The sequence below is a fragment of the Brachyhypopomus gauderio genome, chromosome 12 (assembly GCF_052324685.1).
Source record: "Brachyhypopomus gauderio isolate BG-103 chromosome 12, BGAUD_0.2, whole genome shotgun sequence".
NCBI lineage: Eukaryota > Metazoa > Chordata > Actinopteri > Gymnotiformes > Hypopomidae > Brachyhypopomus > Brachyhypopomus gauderio.
The window spans coordinates 24186961-24205263 of NC_135222.1; the positions used below are offsets into that span (position 1 = coordinate 24186961).

Here is an 18303-nt window from a genome sequence, read left to right on the forward strand (position 1 = left end):
GCACTGCTCCAAGCTTCGACGCACCCAGGAGGCTCACGTCGACAATATAATTACACTGGCTGCTACACACAGGACCTGAGGGCTTTCATGCCACTCATCCTGTGCAGATTTTAGCACCATTGTAATGATTTAAAAAAAACATCCTCTTCTTCTCTTCATGTCCTCCTCCCTCTGACAGATAGACTTAATATACTATACATATACCTGTGGGAACTATCTAATTAATAGTAACTCATTCATTCTGGGTTAAACCATGCTGAACAGACGTTCTTTTTCCTCCCAATACAAGACTTTTTTGTGGAGTCCCTGGGGGAATAAGAGATCTCACTCGCACATTACCAATTTGTCAAGAAAGTCAGATGTGAAAGGTTCTCTGGCTGGATTCTAGAAATCAGCTGGGGTTCCCTTCACCATTTTGTGAAAGGTCTATTTTTAACAAATCAGCACAGAAGAAATGCACAAAAATATACAATGTGATTATCTACAATGTGAAACGAATATATTTATTAAAACTTTGGCTTTGCTCTGCCAAGATGTAACCAACGATTTTGCACGTAAACTTGCGATTTGATTTCAAGTCCAATGTACCCAGTCAAAACAACAAAAACTGTTTTAACGGCCAGTTACAGATTGTCGCGTCTCTAAAAACACTTCGGAGGAAATCACAATAAAGTGCGAGCTGCCAAAAACCTTGAACACTTGGCACGATGTTCTTGGTTTTATTAGCTTTGGTTTGGCCTCGTCATTCCAGTGGGAGCGTGAAGAGGAACGCGCGTGACGTTAACGGTGACCTTGGCGGGCTGAACCACTCGTCTCGTTTCAGACGACCAGGCCGTTTCACACCAGGCTTTGACACACTTAAGTTACATATTTTCAAAATATTACATTTCAAATAGTGCGCGAAAACCAAAAAATACAGTTTCCCCGTCAAGGGGACGTGTGAAATGTTTTGGTTAACGTAAGATACAGGACACAAAGGAAGCCCTGACTGGCCGCGTGTGTATTGTGTTTCCACCCTCAGCAGGTCCGCGCCCCCGCGTCACCCGCGCGTCCCCGCGCCGCACCTGCTGGCCCGTGTGGCTCGGGAAGCAGAGGTTCGGTTCGGGGTGTTGGCGCTAGCTAGCGGGTCTTTTCTTTACATCCGTGTCGCCGCCGCCTCCACGCTGGGCGCTTTCACCGCGAAAGGTGAAGTCGTCAGTGTGAGATATTAAAACTCTCAGTAGCGGTACCGGCCCAGCACACCGAACCGCCGAACAGAACCAGAACAAGAGCTCTTACTTCTTTAGACGCACTTGTGTCAGCGCATTTATTTATGAAGGTCTTGGTGGGTGAACCGACACCAGGAAACACTGTTATAATGTCTCATAGATTTATTCTTAGTTTTTATTCAAATGCAATATTTTATACATTTTCCTGTAAATACACTTGACTTTAAACACACAGCGGTGAAGAACAGGATTGAGCTGTTGTGCACATCAACGGAATATATTCATTCTGCCCCTTCATGTACAGTGGAGACCAAATAAACCCCAAACAGGTTTAGGACGCGTGAAGTGAACAATGCGCTTAAATGGACACAAAGAGCAAAAAAGTGATGTAAAAATGACATAAAATGATCTCTCCCAGTGCATGTGCACCGCTGCTTCTGCGGGCGCCGGGTGATTTTCTAGCCCGAGGAGTTAAAGGCAGGCGGGTTTGTCTCAGGGTGGAGCCGCTGTTGTTTCTGCCAGATTTTCTCGCAGCCATGTGCGCTCAAGAGGATCAAAAATACTTCCTGCTGCGACTCGAAATACTGCCCCGGAGGCGACCAATCGAGCGGTACCAGCAGCAAGCCCAGACAAGCCTGCCGGGACCTTAAATAGAGAGCGGACCTTCACATTGGGCCGAGCGGTATTTTCAGCTAGACTAAGCGCTATGATGCCTGTTCAGGGTCTTGATTTCAGGTCTGACTGAGGTCATGCAAAATTGTAATGCCTGTTTGATTAACTTTCTTAAAAAAATACCTAAATCAAACAATCCACAAGTCTAATTAAAGTTCTGTATTTAACATAGAAGGATGGGTTGTGATAAACTGATATTTTCAATATGGGCAGCTATTGCTTTTAGTTAATAAAATAAAAAATCATTGATTTAGGAGAAATGTTTTTTTTTTTATTAATAAATGTTTTAAATCTTTTCTCTACATGCCTGCTTAAACTTTGAAATAATAAAATATGTTGTTCAGGAAGACCAGCTGGAATATCCACAGTGTAAATAAATACATGTTGTCATTAGTGAAAATATGACCAAGCACATTTCACCAAAGGAAAATAATGAAACCGAGTAAATGCAGTTGAAGCTAAACTACATCAACACTTTAACAAGAACCTCCGTTTGCACCATTCATTAAAAAAAAAGACATGTATCTTTTACGAAAGGAAGCAAAGTGCAATCAAAGATCTAATGTAAAGATCTAATCAATTAACTGTCAAGATACATTACCTGCCACGTGGGGGGGGGGGGGGGGCACACTTGATTAATACTAATGAATCATTACAACCAAAATGGCCTAATGCAATTAGCAGATAAGGATGAAGGAACTGGATTAGTGTGACTATATGTACTTTGGTGTAACCGGTGCTTACCGTTAGTGGCCAGTGAGGTGTTAGTGAGACACTACGTGAGATATAGACGCCGAGTCATCACAACACCAATGTTGCCTAGGGTTCTCTACCCAGACAACCATTTTAACCAGTCTAAACTATCTCTCTCTCACACACACACACACACACACACACACACACACACACACACACACACACACACACACGTTGGACTTGCATCATCTGAGCCTGGGGAAGAGCCTGATGAAGAGGATCATGCTGATGAAGGTGAATGAGACCAATATGAGCATCAGCCAGAAGAACCAGTTGACCGATTTCTTCGCATGCTGCTCCAGGCGCTCGGACTCGGTTCTGAGCTTCTCGAAGTTCACGTCCGCCTGCCGCATAGACTGACTCAGGGTCTGAAGAAGAGAGAGAAGAGAAGACTGTATTTGTAGTAATTTTGTTAAAAGCTGAACTACACTTCCCAGCAGGTGAAAGCTAACTGGATCGCCCAAAAGCAACAGTCCAAATATTCACTCAAAAGCAGAAACTGTGCCATACTTTCTTATAAATCTATTCCTTACTTTATGCCTTCTGTGAATGCTTATCTGACTGGAAGACACATTATAGTGTCTGGATATTTTAACTCTGTTCCGACGACTTGCGTTAATGTGTACGTGTTTGTGTCTAAACGTTAATGATGCCGTTTGTCTTCCTGAAGGTCCTAACCCTGCTTATGACACTGTTATTTGGATATGCACTTGTTCTGACTATAATATGTTCACATGTTCCGACTATAAAGTGATCTAGTAGTGTTGTAAATAATTTCTAAAGGTCTGAGTCGTGATGTGGGGAGATTACAACATGTAACCGCACACCATTACTCTTTCATCCAGTGTCCATAAATCATACACATGAACTGATGATTTTTTAATGGTCTTCAAACTTATTCTAAACATGATCCAGTCCAAAAATCATGTTACTCTTAGACCATAGCCATTTCTCAACAATGTTTCTATATATATTCATACGTAAAACTATAAATTTATTCTCTCTCTCTATTATATATATATATAATTATAATATATATAATATATAGTTTTAATACTTAAATAATAATAATAATAAATACTTAAATCTATTTTTTTTGCTCCTATTTGACAAAATGAATTAGTTTACTGAAACAGTGTTAGTGGGGAGTTTTCTTATAGGAAACTCTTAAAGTAGCATTTAGAGCACATATTTCCTACCATTCAAGAAAGAGAAGCATAAAACACTAAGCTGAAATTCTTCAGTGGCCTTTTAGAATCTCCAAGTCAGAGTGATTAAGCCATGTCTTGCTCATTAGGGTTCTGGACCCATAGTATTGTTAACCTTGTAAATCCTGTAAAGCTGCTTTGTGACAACTTGAGTTGTTAAAAGCGCTATACAAATAAACTTTGATTTGATATCGAAACTGAGAAATTAATAGAATTCAATTTTGAGTGATCAGGTCATCTAAACTGAGTTATATTCAATACATATACACTCACCAGCCATTTTATTAGGTAGGACTGTCCAACTGCTCATTAATGCAAATGTCAACGGGCTGGTCTGAGTATTTCAGAAACAGCTGATCTACTGGGATTTTCACACACAACCATCTCTAGGGTTTACAGAGAATGGTCCGAAAAATATCCAGAGAGTGGCAGTTCTGTGGGCACAAATGCTTTGTTGATGCCAGAGGTCAAAGGAGAATGGGTAGACTGGTTTGAGCTGATAGAACAGCAACAGTATCTCAAATAACCAGCCGTTACAAATGAGGCATGCAGAAGAGCATCTCAGAACACACAACACATCGAACCTTGAGGCGGATGGGCTACAGCAGCAGAAGACCACACCAGGTGTCACTACTGTCAGCTAAGAACATGAAACTGAGGCTACAAATCGCAAAGGCTCACCAAAATTGGACAATATAAGATTGGAAAAATGTTGACTGGTCTGATGAGTCTCAATTTGTGCTGCGAGATTCAGATGGTAGGATCAGAATTTGGCGTCAACAACATGAAAGCATGGATCCATCCATCCTTGTATCAATGGTTCAGGCTGGTGGTGGTGCAATGGTGTGGGGGATATTTTCCTGGCACACTTTGGGCCCATTAGTACCAATTGAGCACTGTGTCAACACCACAGCCTACCTGAGTATTGTTGCTGACCATGTCCATCCCTTTATGACCACAGTGTACCCATCTTCTGATGTTACTTCCAGCAGGATAACGCGCCATGTCATAAAGCGCGAATCATCTCAGACTGGTTTCTTGAACACAACATTGAGTTCACTGTACTCGAATGGCCTCCACAGTCACCAGATCTCAATCCAATAGAGCATCTTTGGGATGTGGTGGAACGAGAGATTCACATCATGGACGTGCAGCTGACAAATCTGCAGTAACTGCGTGATGCTATCATGTCAATATGGACCAGACTCTCTGAGGAATGTTTCCAGTACCTTGTTGAATCTATGCCATGAAGGATTAAGGCAGTTCTGAAAGCAAAAGGGGGTCCAACCCAGTGCTAGAAAGGTGTACCTAACAAAGTGGCCAGTGAGTGTATATTACATATTCAGTGATGAAACTATATGAATTGGGAGAGAAACCAGATAAGACACTAGACAATTAAGAGGTATGCAAGACAATGTACCAAATTAAATCCAGTTCTAGCACCCTCTTGACCTCTTGAATTTCACAATAATCTCTATTCTTCCAAAGCTTATGGACAAAGCTAGACATATATAGCGAGTTTATGTTGGAAACAGCTGTAGAATCAATTAAGTCCTTCCCTAGTGGAAAAGCTCAAGGTCCCTGATGGTTTAGGGGTATAATTTCATGAAGCAAATTCTAATATGGCTTCTTGCTGCTTAGAATGTTATAGTGTTCCGTTCTGAAGGTGTTTCTCCTTCCTGCCGTGATGCACATACTGTATCCGATTATTGTACTGAAAAGACAGGGCTGATTTCAACCTTTTTAGCTTAGCCACTTAGTTTGATCAATGGTGATCAAAACATTCTCGTTGAGGGTTATGCATAAACGGTTGGGCACACTGTCTCTTTCCTCCACTCTGACCAGACTGACTCTGTGCCAGGAAGGTTCTTGTTTGGTAACGTACACTGCTTGTTGAACATACTGTATAGCGCTCGGACGTCACATTTTAAAGAGGCTGTCATCTCTTTCGATGCCGAAAAGACTTTGATCAGACTGAGTGGAGATGCACGAACGTGGTGTTAAAATGTATAGGCTTTGGGAACAGCGTTAAGTGTTTAATGATAACGTTATATGCTTTCCCAAAATCAGCCACACTCATTTTTACAATTACATTTTTACCCCCACGTATCGAGGTACGGGGACGCTGTTTTAGTCCATTGCATTTTAATGAAGCTTTAGAGCCGCTGGCTATATTCATTCACAGCTACACCAATATTAACGACATTACAACTGGAAATGTTGGGGACCGTCATTAAATGCAGATGAGACGCTTTTATACATATCTGACTCTCTCAATTGTATCCCTTAATGACGTTGATATAATACTTTGGTACCATTTCAGGTTATTAAGTCCACTGAGAGAAGAGTATTTTTTCTGGAAGACAATCTAAAGCTTGGAGATCATCTCAGGTTTCATCAGTACCGTCTCATTTTACGGTCTCATTTACCTTGGGCCAGTACATTTAACAGAGTATCTCTTCCAAAATTTCTAGTTTTTTCAGAATCTACCTATATTTTCACCTCCCTTAAAAAAATTGTTTGATTTGTCTTGTTATATGGATTTCAAAGGCTGGTGAATTACTAGAGCTCATCTGCACAAATGGCCTTGGGTGTGTGGGCAGGATGGCATATCTATATGCAGTCAATAAAAGTAGGGACTCTCCCAGGCTGATATATATGGAAGCTAACACTTTCAGTTTTACCGTTTTCCAATATATATATAAACCCCCTCAGACTTCAACTTATACAGTTCAACATTTTGCATAGGTTATATTACTCAGACTTCACAAAATCTACCCACTCTGGTTTCTGCATTCTGTAGATGGTGTATGGGGTCCTGAGAGGATGTCAGTATTCTAGGGCATTTGACAGAGATTCCTTCAGACACTGAATTTGCCCTTCTTGGTCCACAGCCATCATTTCTTTTTCACCTCCAGAGAAAATATCCAACACTTGAGGTGGTTGTGGACAAGAGAGTCATTTGAAGAGCTAGAAGTCCATGTCCTGTCCTAGGACCCGTGACGGGCTCAATAAAATGGTCTTTTCCCTCCGGTCAGAAACAATTCTGTTATACGAAGGCTGAAACTTCCGAGTTCATCAACATTTGGGGCTGTTGATCTGGTCACCTACACCTGAACCCATATTGTTAATGGTAGTACAAGTTATTTTTCACATATTAACATATTCAGCTGCCAGAAATGCATCACTATTTCTCTATCATGACTATGTCTACTGAAGGTTTGTATGCCCACTCAGCTGTTTCAGCACAGATGTGCTGACATTATAGTCTGGCTTGTTTCGTGTTGGGTGTGGGATATTTTGAGGGTGAGAGTGGTGGGCTAGTGTTGTATTAATACCACTGAGTCTGGGTTGGTTTGTCTATTTAGTTTTTGCTAATACAGTTTTCCTTTTATTCACAATGTTTCTGAAAGCTATATAGTACTAATGACAAAAAATATTTAAAAAAAAGAAACGAAATGCATGAGTGCCACCTTGTGGTTACAGCCAGCAATCACATGCCATGCAAAGAATATTATGACAAGTGTGAATGTAAAATCTGACTAATCTCAGTGGCGCACATTTAGAAGGTATTGTTGTTTTCTGAATGCAAAATAAGCAGATTTAGAGGCTGGTTGTTGGTTTGGCGAGTGTGAAACAGCTGGTGCTAAAATTCCTTCACTCTGCCATAAAGATAAAATGTCACAAAAAACAAAAAATATTTGTCAGTCAGATGGAAAATTGAAGCCAAAAGTCTGCCAAAAAACATTTGTATTGGTCATTATTTTCTGGCCCATATCATCTTGTTACCATAGCGAGCGGTGGATCAGCTCAGGGGTCAGGGGTTGTCCCCGGGCTCTACAGCAGCCTCGGGCTGCAGCGTTTCCAGGTCTCACCTGGTTGTCCTGCTTGATGATGTTCTGAGCAGCGAGTGTGTTGTTTTTCAAGTTGCGTGCGAGGCTGAGCATCTCCTCCGCGAGCTTCTCCTGCAGGTCGTGGTGGTGCTGCAGCATGGCGTCCAGCTCTGCGCCGCTCTGCCTCTCGTCCGCGGGAACGCTCCGGCTGCCGGGCACAACGCAGGGGCAGAGCAAACCGGACATGAGGGTCAGGGAGGAGACAGCCAAGAGAGCCGCCAGAGGCAGAGAGAGAGAGAACTACACTGATTACACTAGGGTCCTATACCTTCTGTTCCTCAATTCTGTCTCAGACACACCTGACGAAGGAGATCAAATAACACACATTAGCCACAATTCTTCATATGCAAATCCAACCCAATAACAATACAGAAATCAAACTACAGAATAAAACATACCAGCACTTGAGGAAACCTGTTAAGAGAAACAAACACAAAGTGAGCTGAGGTTCATCAACAACGTTTTAGATCTGGGGACGGAAAAATAGCAGTGAAGTCAATGCAGGTCCCCACACGTTTAAACTGTCCCACTGGAAGGACTTGACCGTCCCACCGTCCCTCTATGAAGCCGACGGGAGTGCGGCCTTACTGTGGCAAACAGCTCCGCGCGCATTTCTCCAGTGCATCGTGCCTTGCTCTGCACGTGCACCGTCTTGGTGGCTGGCATCCTCTCACTGGAGATGGTGGGTGTTCTTCCCGGTGCCAGGAGCTGATTGGCTAAAGCCTTCTCTGTAGGGGAGGACTAAGACAGGCCAAGGGGGAGGACATTCAGGGGTGTTTTGTGCTTTGAGAGGCAACAACACTGTGACATAACCATTTATTATGAGTATTGTGAAAACTTACCAGCTTCTCTGCCTCGATTAGGCCTTTGAGGAAGTCAACTTTGCGGGTGTAGTCAGTCAACATCTCTGGATTTGGCTTGCTAACAAACAAACAAATTATTACAAACTACACTGGCAGTAAGAACTCAGGGCGTTTTCACACTAGTGTTGTTTCTGCACCCTAGACAGCTCGCTCTGCGAGTTCTGGACGCCTTGTCGGGTGTGATGGCTGCTTTTAAGCTCAGTAGTGGTGTACAGTGAGGCCCGCATGTGTGCAAACAACCTAAATGGAGCGGAGAGGGACCTCATGGTTCCACTCATCATGTCATATCCTGCTCAAGTTTCATGATGCATGATTACATGTATCCAAAAAGCTCTATTTAGGTTTACTGCTGAAGTCCCTGCATCCATGGAAAGATAATAAATAAAAATAACCCTGCATGCAGAAAACTGATGTATGGAATTGCACAATAAATCCACAGTCTGGGTGGATGTGTGTGTGAAAGCAAATAAGCTATAGTGAGCACCTCCAATTAGCCCTCCACCAAACCAGTCCAGAATTGTGCAGAATCAAGTATTCAGCACAAGTGTGAAAACACCCCGAACCTCCAACCTCAGAAGTCTTCAGAAATAAAAGTGTGGGATTATCGTTCTCAAGGAGCTTGCCCCTACCTTACACTCTTCTTCAGAGCCACGAGCATCTCCTCCAGAGCACCCACATACTTTAGAAGAAAACAACAACTTTTTGCACACGTTCTAAACAGACAACAAAATCATGTTTTTGCATTTCTCTGTGGATGGAAGCCGTGACTTCAGGGAGGAATCATCTACAATCGTCTATATTAGCGTTGTAATGTGAACCCACACCGATGCAGTCAAGGAAACAAACAAACAAACACCACAGAAAACAACACCTGAATTGAGGCATTAAAGTCTTATGACTGAAAACATTCTGGTAAAGAACATATTATTATGTTATAATATAACTGTCTAACACCTCATAACATTTTTATTGGCAAATTAATTTTATTGGCAAGATTAATTACTTTTCATAATTGAAGGCAGGAATAAAACAGTACAAATCATTTAAAGCAGTTAACACACTGTAAATCTCCAGTGGTAAAGATCACACTACAGAGAATATATTACTACATGTGAGATGTAGGCCTATTAAACGTTGGATTTGTTAAAGAGCTCGTTTACATATTGCGGGTTATTAAACCACAAGAATTGTGCGACACATCACAGCAGCTGCAGGAGGGACCGTGACTCTCCAACATGACTATATACTATTAGAATCAGCTAAATGTACATTTGTTCATTATTTTTCGGGAACTCTAGGCATACATAATCTCTCAGCTAAGCCATTACTCACACTTATACCCTAAATTTACCTCCAGATTAGTACACATATATTGTAAACACACTGACACTATAATAAATGTGGTGTTGTTGTGGTGTGGCGACGTGGCTCTACCGCGACGGCGGCTCACATAAGGGTCGCGACAGGCTGCTTTAGCCACTCCACATTAAATACCTTCTCCAGCCTCCATTCCGTCTCTCCTCGTTTCTCGGAAGCAATAGATTCGCAGCGGGATAATAACCTAATAAAATTTATTTCCAACCTAGAGGTAGCCATGTTGACGCTAAGGCGGAAGTCGCAATAATTTTACGCCGACTAAAAGAGGAAGTAGCAGGATGAAGAATAAGAGTCCTACTATAGAGCTGTGAAACAGGTCATGTCTATCATTTAAATATATATTTTTGTGAATAAAAAATCCCACATAATTAACCCTTTACGACAGTAATATCCACCTCTTTGCTGTAATATTCTCTCATCATTCGGAGATTGTGACCGTTCATCTACGAAGGTAAGTCGCGCTATAATGTTGCGGTCCACTTCAGCAGAAGGGGGACAGCGGGTAAAGTGGGACTTTTAGGGACTTATTCAAACTACATTTCATTGAGGGAGGTTACACAGGACATCACCTCTAGTGATTAGCAAATGATATTTTTATATAGCTTTACTACTTGTTGAGAATTGTTTTTAAATAATTTTATTTCCTGTAGAAAGACCATAAATAACAGTTTGTCACTAATTTTGCGCTTAAGAATGCAGAACGAATTAATGCAGAATAAATATAATATTGGCTTACTTCTCTACAGATAACTAGATGATTATTAATTATTAATAATAATTATTAGGCACACAGAAAACCCTGAATCAATATGAACAATTACAAATATAGCTTTATCTTTCCACAACAGCATTCATGCTTAATTTCACTCTCTCTTTTTAGCATGGTCAAGTAGGTTAATGGTTTATTGGATAGTTGTATATTTAGAATGATACTTTATTTTATTGAATAGGCTACTAAAATTCACTAGAAAAAAATCCAAAGGTTTGCACAGTTCAAATCTTTCAGAAATTTATTCCAATAAAATATAACAAAGGAAGCAGAAACAGTATCTCTCTGAATGAAGTCCGTTATTCAACAGTTATTCTCTCTGGCCGTCACGATACAGCCCCGGGTCCCTTTGGCCGGGTGTCCGTGTAGTCTACGTCTGGTTGTGTCCTTCTGTGTATTTCTGGGCTGTGGTTTGATGGGAGTGTGTTCATCTGTTTCACCTGTGGCTCGTCTGTCTGCGCAATACGTTTACGAATAAACGTTGTGTTGAACGCACTCGCCTCATCTTTATGCCTCACGTTAAGCCTAGTTTATACTTTCGCGAACGTCGCGAGCGTCGCTGCAGTGTTCTCCGAAACGATAGGTGGCGATAGGTGGCAGTGGAGAATAAAAAACCCCTGCAAAACCGGTGAAAGAACATTTTACCTGACCAGAGACCGTATATATACACCAGGCATCAAACATAAATATGACTTTGCAATGTTGTCCGAAACTATATGTGGTAGTATAAAGAAACACCCCTCAAAAAAAAGGGAATGAACATTTACCTGACGCATTTTAATGTTGCTTTGTGTTTCAGGTTTGAAAAGTGCTGGAATTTAGGCTAAAGTACATTAAAATGTTGAAATTACGTTAACAAATACGAGCCTCTTGTAATTCCAGGACGAAACATGAGAGAACGTGAAGACGTTAAGATTGGGCGTTTTGAAAATAAACAACCATTAAATAATGTGATAAAAAAGCGAATTATTTCGATTCATTTCGAGTATATGTATAAATATTTAACTTAAGTTTAACGTGCTGGGAAATATTGAAATGGACCTTTAAAGTGACGTACAAGTGCTTTAATTCCACCTTGTTTAGGTGTATGAACCCGGCAAACATGACTTTGTCCATCGCGCTGAAGCGCGGCGCGTCGAGTATAAACCAGGCTTAAGACATAACCCCCCCGCCCCCGTCACCGTTTGACACCCCCCCCCCCCGCGCCCCCAAATCAAATCTCAGTCCTAGTGATTTTGAAAAGTTGGCAACCTTGCTTATAATGAATAAAATATGTGTAAATTAAAAGGTTTGAAGTGTGCTCGTGTATTTAGGGGGCATTGGAGTAGAGAGCCAAATTGAGTCCACTTTTGGGGGAAAAAGATCCCCCCCATCACAATGCTGGCTACGGGCCTGTTTATGGATGTGTTAATTTAAAGGGAAATCGCTTTAGATATCTAACAATTGGATTTGTGGCCAAGTATTTTAGATTATTTGTTTAAACACGTGAAACATGTTAAATTAAAGCATTTCATGCAGTTTGCAATCAATAAAATTCATTTTTTACCTGTATTTAAAATGTTAAACTATTCTATCATTATTATACCATGCACCCAAATAAACTTAATTCGTGCAGATTGTGTAACACGAGAATTTTAAAACCTACCTTTCTTCAGATTTTAGCTTTGTTTAATCCATGGCTGGTGTTTGTTCAGGAAATATATTAAACATTTTATTGCCATTCCCAGAGTTTTGCTCTGCGTTTGGTGAGGCGCAACCCTGTACACACATTTCCTGCAAGCTTTTTAAAAACTGTCCCACTAAAGCTGAATAACTCATTAAATGTGAAACGGTGTTGCAGGGGATAGAATATTAAAAACATCCTATAAAATATACGCAGTACAGTTAACACGTATCCATTTATGGGGCTTTGTAAAGCACAGAAGATGGAACTGCATGGCATTTAATCCTCTTGAGCCTCTGCTGAAGTGTCTCACTTTTGCTTAGTTTGGATTTCATAGTGTTGATTTTCACAGCTGCAAAACCCCCAATTGAACCCAAAACTATTCTGCTGTTAGTGTGTGTGTGAACAGAAGCTGGATGTGTATACTAACCACATTAACAAAAGGTGCGCCACCTGTCTAAAACCAACTCATACTTGCCTATAAAGCTTATTTGTATAGAATCAGTATTTCTTGTACAGAATGTGGTTCACTAAGAAGGAAGGAACAGTTTTGCTTATTTCCAAGGGTTACCATCAAACCTCAGCACAATTTCAATGACATTTCACACAAGGGGCTCTTTGCTCATGAGCAGGGGAAGTTTGTTCAGAGCTGTAAATGGAACTCGCCCTTGAGCAGTGGTGGCATTGGAATTGAAATTCAGGATTCATTTTACGCTTGCATGGAGTAGACACACAAGGCTGCAGCTGCGCGCGCACACACACACACACACACACACTCTCCCTGGAGCTGAATAAAGGCTTTACCATGAAATGTGTTCAAGTATAAATATGGAAGGATCGGTGTACAGATTACACTAAAAACATGGTTAGAGTGGTTAGGGAACCGTTCTTGTGACTGGAAGGTTGTGGGTTCCCAGGCCATTGAGTAAGGCACTTAACCCAAACTGCTCCTCATCGCTCTGGGTATGTGTGTACCACAGCCACCTAGTGACCACTAGTGAGTGAGAGTGTGTGTGTGAGAGAGAGTGTGTGTGTGTGTGTTCTTACTGCATAGATGGGTAAATGTGGAGGACTAATTCTGATTGGGGTGAAAATCACAATTTGCAAAATGGAAACTTCACGTCTTACAAGCGGCCATCACCAGTTCATCACTAATTTTAAACACTCACCTTCTCTGAATAAAAGACATCCTTCATTTTAGCAGCACTGCAAGAGCAATAAAGTAGCAGCCAAGCAGCTATAAAATCAACACGTAAATATGAAATTGGATTTCTGTTCTAAAATACACAAAAAGTTAAAGACAGGAATAAGAGAAAAATGACAAAAGTAGAGGAGCAGGAAAGAACAGAAGTGGAAGGAGAGAGAAGATTGAAACTTGGGCATGTGACCACCAAATGGGAAAACAAAATACAGCTGAATTTTGACATAATCAATAAAAATAAAAAAATCACCACAAAAATCCTCTGTGTGATATTCCCTACCCCTTTACCTATTCACTTAACTTTACATAAGGTGCAGCTACTGATCCTGTGAATCTGAAGGAACGCTGTGAAGAACATTCTAATGACATTAGAGCTAAAGACAAAAACATGCACATAACCATCAAACCCCCAGCACCGCCTAGATCGTAACCATCAAACCCCCAGCACCGCCTAGATCGTAACCATCAAACCCCCAGCACCGCCTAGATCGTAACCATCAAACCCCCAGCACCGCCTAGATCATAACCATCAAACCCCCAGCACCGCCTAGATCATAACCATCAAACCCCCAGCACCGCCTAGATCATAACCATCAAACCCCCAGCACCGCCTAGATCATAACCATCAAACCCCCAGCACCGCCTAGATCGTAACCATCAAACCCCCAGCACCGCCTAGATCGTAACCATCAAACCCCCAGCACCGCCTAGATCGTAACCATCAAACCCCCAGCACCGCCTAGATCATAACCATCAAACCCCCAGCACCGCCTAGATCATAACCATCAAACCCCCAGCACCGCCTAGATCATAACCATCAAACCCCCAGCACCGCCTAGATCATAACCATCAAACCCCCAGCACCGCCTAGATCATAACCATCAAACCCCCAGCACCGCCTAGATCATAACCATCAAACCCCCAGCACCGCGTAGATCATAACTATCAAAACATAAATAAGCACAGAGAGATTAGATTTAACTTTGATTTTTCTTTGGACATCAAATGTGTTCTGGTCCCCTGTAGTAGCTTGTGTAGTAAGAAAACCAGTACGTATTCAACTGAGGTGGCGAAAGGCTCTTAACCAGGGGACACGGACGGGGACACACACACACACGATGAAAAGGTCTTAACCATTACTGAAATTCCTGGCAAGTGTAACACCGATCAGACTATGAACATGCAGATTGCTTATTTTTTCCATTGTGCAATCATATAATATATGATTATATAACCATGTACTAAATGGGAATCTTATGCAGTTGGAAATATGGATCTAAACAGATGTGGATAATGGTCGGAAACGTAGATTATTAAATGGGGCAATTTCAGATCTATGGTATAACCACTAGATGGCAGTCAATACATATCCCATCAATCCAGTGCACAAAAACAAAGACCTAAGAAAAAACATTTAAACTGAACAACTGTTTGCCTTGTATTAACGACTACGAGTGTTTAATAATGAACTTGTGTCGCTGTGGTGATGTATAAACTGAAGGTTTACTGTTAATGAACTCTGGTCATACTGTTAAAATAGTAGGTCCATTTTAAAAGTACAGTTAACTCGGGCACCATCAGGAAGCCATTAGTGACCTCGTACCAGTGGGCTGTGTAGTCACAACAGAAGAGTGTGGCTGCATACACTGAACACAGGCTGCTCGGTGTGACTGCACACAGATCTTTTATAGTGGAGGGACTTCACCGTGGCCGTCGTCATACAACACAGAGCTTCTTCGGAGACTCCATGCGCAGAATACCCACATGCTGAAGTTCCTCCAGCTCCCCTACTGAGGAACTGAGTGAGCCCTGCGTAATGTGCAGCGCTGATCTTGGTCTGCTGCTGGGAGACATTGTTCTTCTCTAATAATCATTGTTCCGGACAATGAAAGATCACACAAATATGCAGCCAGTACAAATTGTATTGTAAGAAAATAATTAGTTCAATCGGTCTGATCTGTCCTTAAAATGCGGAAAACATTTCTGACTCAAGAGTACAAATCTGAGCAAAAAGCTAACAGGTACAGTTGCAGTCCTGTAACACAGAATAACCAACATCACTCATTCTATTCCAGTCAGACAAGCACGCGATCATTACAGGTCTACACAGGTCTACACAAACTAGCAGGTTTAATATGTGACATTAGTAAACACCGTCCTAGGTCTTCTAAGGCAGCTCTTCAGAAAAAAAAAGATGTTCTTACACGGAGAGTCCTACTGTTTACTACAAGAGCAAACGAAGATGGAAGAAAGCACTTAAGCAGATCAGAGGGAATGTATGATCTTAAAATGAGTAATTTTGGGCGGGAATGTCCACGAAGGCCGTGCCACGCGCCTCAGTGGGGTTCACGCCTCATCAGTCTGAGAGAAAAGTGGCTTGTGCGGCTCTAGTCTCCCTTCAGGCAACTAAGATCTACTGATCTGTCTGAACAAAGAGAAACCCAGAGGGATCCACAGGCGACTTCACAGCGGGCCAGCGCCCCCTGCAGGACATGAAGTGTGTGGTCATTTTTTTCCATGGATTTTTTGTTGTTGTTGAGTGGAAGTGAGAAGGCATTTTCAAACTGTGCCTGGTCTCATACTGGTCTCTGCATACAGGACTAGAAAGTTCCTACAGCAACTCAAAGGCAAGATTCCTCAGACTGGTTTATATGTTTTTGTTTGTTCTTTTTTTTTGCGGTTGTTTAATCCATGAAAAAGACGGAGAAGGTGCAACATACTGCTCGTCATGTAAAACCAAAATATAAGGCATAAAACACAAGTTCAAAGAGCACCAATGTGGCTGCAACACTCATTTTAGTTTTAAAAACAAAGTCTTTTAAAATTCTACCTACTGAATGTAATGTCAAAAAGTGCAGAGAGAGACATTGTGATAATGGAGAGCTCAAACGAGGAGAGTTCGAGAGCAGGACCCACAGGAACCTACACGTTCCCCTCCAGCAGAGTGATGGAGGTTCAGCACCTGCTGACCAAAAAATCAGAGGTCTTCTTTCAAATGAGAAATGTCTGGGTCTGAATAGTGACGAGAGGAGATGTGGTACTCCACGCTGGCGGACGGCGTGTCCGACGCGGGCGGGAAAAACAGCTCGGTCCCGGGGCTGATGATGAGCGACTGGATGCTGTCTTTGCGTCTGCCGGGTTGCTGGCGTCTCTGCACGAGCGTGAGGGACAGGGACTTGCGCGGAGGCAGAGACTGGACGGCGGGGTGGGTCAGGACGCCGGGCGGCAGGCGCACCGTTCGTGGGATGATGGGAAGCCGGCGCTGGATCTGGTCTCGGGAGGCGGACAGGGTAGGAGAGGAGACTCCCGTGGGTTTGGCGCCCCCTGGTGGAGCTCGGTGCGTTGAGGCAGGGTTGGTAGCTTTAGCGGAGCAAGCTGGTTTAGGGTTTCTTGGCACGGCCGTCGTTTGATCTGGAAAAGGAGGTGAGTGGACACATGGTTTAGATGTGAAGAGGAGAAGGACACACGCACTCAAACAAACTAAATGGGATCATGCAACTAGTCATGCCAGACGAGTAAATGGTCTCGAGTTGAACTGTTGCAGATGTAATGCAGTGGATGATCAGTAGAAGAAGAGAGGAATCAAAGACATTCAAAGAAAGAAAAGAATCCCACCCACACACACACACAACGCAGTGTTCACTGTTTTAGTGCATTCGGTATAAAGCTCCATCTCATGCAAACGCAACGCTCGACATGCACAGGCACCCAGAGCAAACAACACACCACACACACACCCATCTACGCCCCTAGAACACACACACACACACACACACGTTAGGTAAGGTCACAACCTGCTAGAGAGCAGCGGGAACAGCCACTCTCTTAAACTGCTCCAGTAACGGGCGGTCCACACCTGCACCATAAACACATGTGTGACTCCAGTCCTCCAGTCCACGAGACTAGTGCAGAGAAGACGGGCCGTCGGTACCTCAATACTGACCTTCCACGTCTAAGCCCAGCACACGCTCGTCCAGCAGGCTCTCTGAGCTGGCCGACGCCTCCGAATCCTGGTTCTCCTGATCTGAACCGGGTTGCTCCATGTCCGGCAGCCTGAACGCCAGTTCCTCTCTGCACGCACGCACGCGTACACACACACACACACACACACACAATATTGCTCTCGGTGACATGCAGACTAGAGCCGCAGCAGGAGTTGGAGCGGTGCCGTGTTCAGACGTACTTCTCCTGTTTGATGGACTTGATCTGCTCCTCCAGGTTCCTCTCCTCCGTGTCGGAGTCGAGCGGTTCGTTCTCGGGAACGGCGCGCAGGTCAGACGAAGGTTTCTCCCGCACCTGGAGCCCAGACAGGTACGGGGCGTCATCACCTCATATCCACTACACAGGGCCAAAGATGATCCCAGTGCACTGACGAGATTATTTCACATCACTTCACCCACTCCTGCCTCTGCCCTCTGACAGTAGGGGGCAGTGTTCTCACTCACGCTTGCTGCCTTTGGCCTGAACATATTTATACTTTTAAACTTTTGGAAGAAGCTCATATTGCCCTGTGATAAAACTGTTTCTACTGCTAATGTATGTATGAAAGAAATCAATGTACTGTGCCGTACATTGCCACCAAGTCCAATAAGAATTTCCACATGGAAACAAAGCAAGGAAGAATTTTGCCCAAGTTGAGTCAGTTAACCTGAGACAGCCTGATCTGAATGTTATATATTACTGGATCCAAACG

The 18303-nt window shown here is 42.8% G+C and overlaps 2 protein-coding genes across 13 annotated transcripts in view; both read right to left on the reverse strand.

The window, feature by feature from the left end:
- Positions 1 to 1344: 1344 nt before the first annotated feature.
- On the reverse strand, positions 1345 to 10241 carry use1 (unconventional SNARE in the ER 1 homolog (S. cerevisiae)). Of its 2 annotated transcripts, none has more exons than XM_077023987.1 (8): positions 10051 to 10189; positions 9230 to 9279; positions 8580 to 8658; positions 8326 to 8478; positions 8136 to 8151; positions 8006 to 8036; positions 7720 to 7885; positions 1345 to 3004 (listed from the first exon to the last, which is right to left on the reverse strand). In XM_077023987.1, the coding sequence occupies exons 2-8, from the start codon at positions 9256 to 9258 to the stop codon at positions 2822 to 2824; spliced, it is 657 nt and encodes a 218-aa protein (XP_076880102.1). In that variant the 5' UTR covers positions 9259 to 9279; positions 10051 to 10189; the 3' UTR covers positions 1345 to 2821. The 2 variants fall into 2 exon arrangements, with proteins under 2 accessions (XP_076880102.1, XP_076880101.1); XM_077023986.1 differs by having other exon boundaries at positions 1346 to 3004; positions 10095 to 10241.
- Positions 10242 to 15514: 5273 nt separating this feature from the next.
- The window catches only part of LOC143528313 (myosin IXB), a 56410-nt gene continuing 53621 nt past the window's right edge, over positions 15515 to 18303 (reverse strand). For 10 of the 11 annotated variants that reach the window (XM_077023990.1, XM_077023994.1, XM_077023995.1 and 7 more), the window contains 3 exons: positions 17794 to 17906; positions 17554 to 17681; positions 15515 to 17021 (listed from right to left, as the gene is read on the reverse strand). In XM_077023990.1, the coding sequence (XP_076880105.1) occupies positions 16588 to 17021; positions 17554 to 17681; positions 17794 to 17906 (675 nt within the window). In that variant the 3' untranslated portion in view covers positions 15515 to 16587. Of the gene's footprint in view, positions 17022 to 17404; positions 17467 to 17553; positions 17682 to 17793; positions 17907 to 18303 lie in introns of all 11 variants that reach the window. The other variant, XM_077023996.1, reaches the window with a different exon arrangement.

Bases quoted from the DNA above. Each gene is read 5' to 3' on its own strand.
- use1 (XM_077023986.1), bottom strand. From the start codon at position 10,196: ATGGCTACCTCTAGGTTGGAAATAAATTTTATTAGGTTATTATCCCGC. The intron at 9,280-10,094 runs GTATTTAATGTG...TTTCTTCTAAAG, and splicing joins CGGAATGGAGGCTGGAGAAG to TATGTGGGTGCTCTGGAGGA. The intron at 8,659-9,229 runs GTAGGGGCAAGC...TTTGTTTGTTAG, and splicing joins GCTCTGAAGAAGAGTGTAAG to CAAGCCAAATCCAGAGATGT.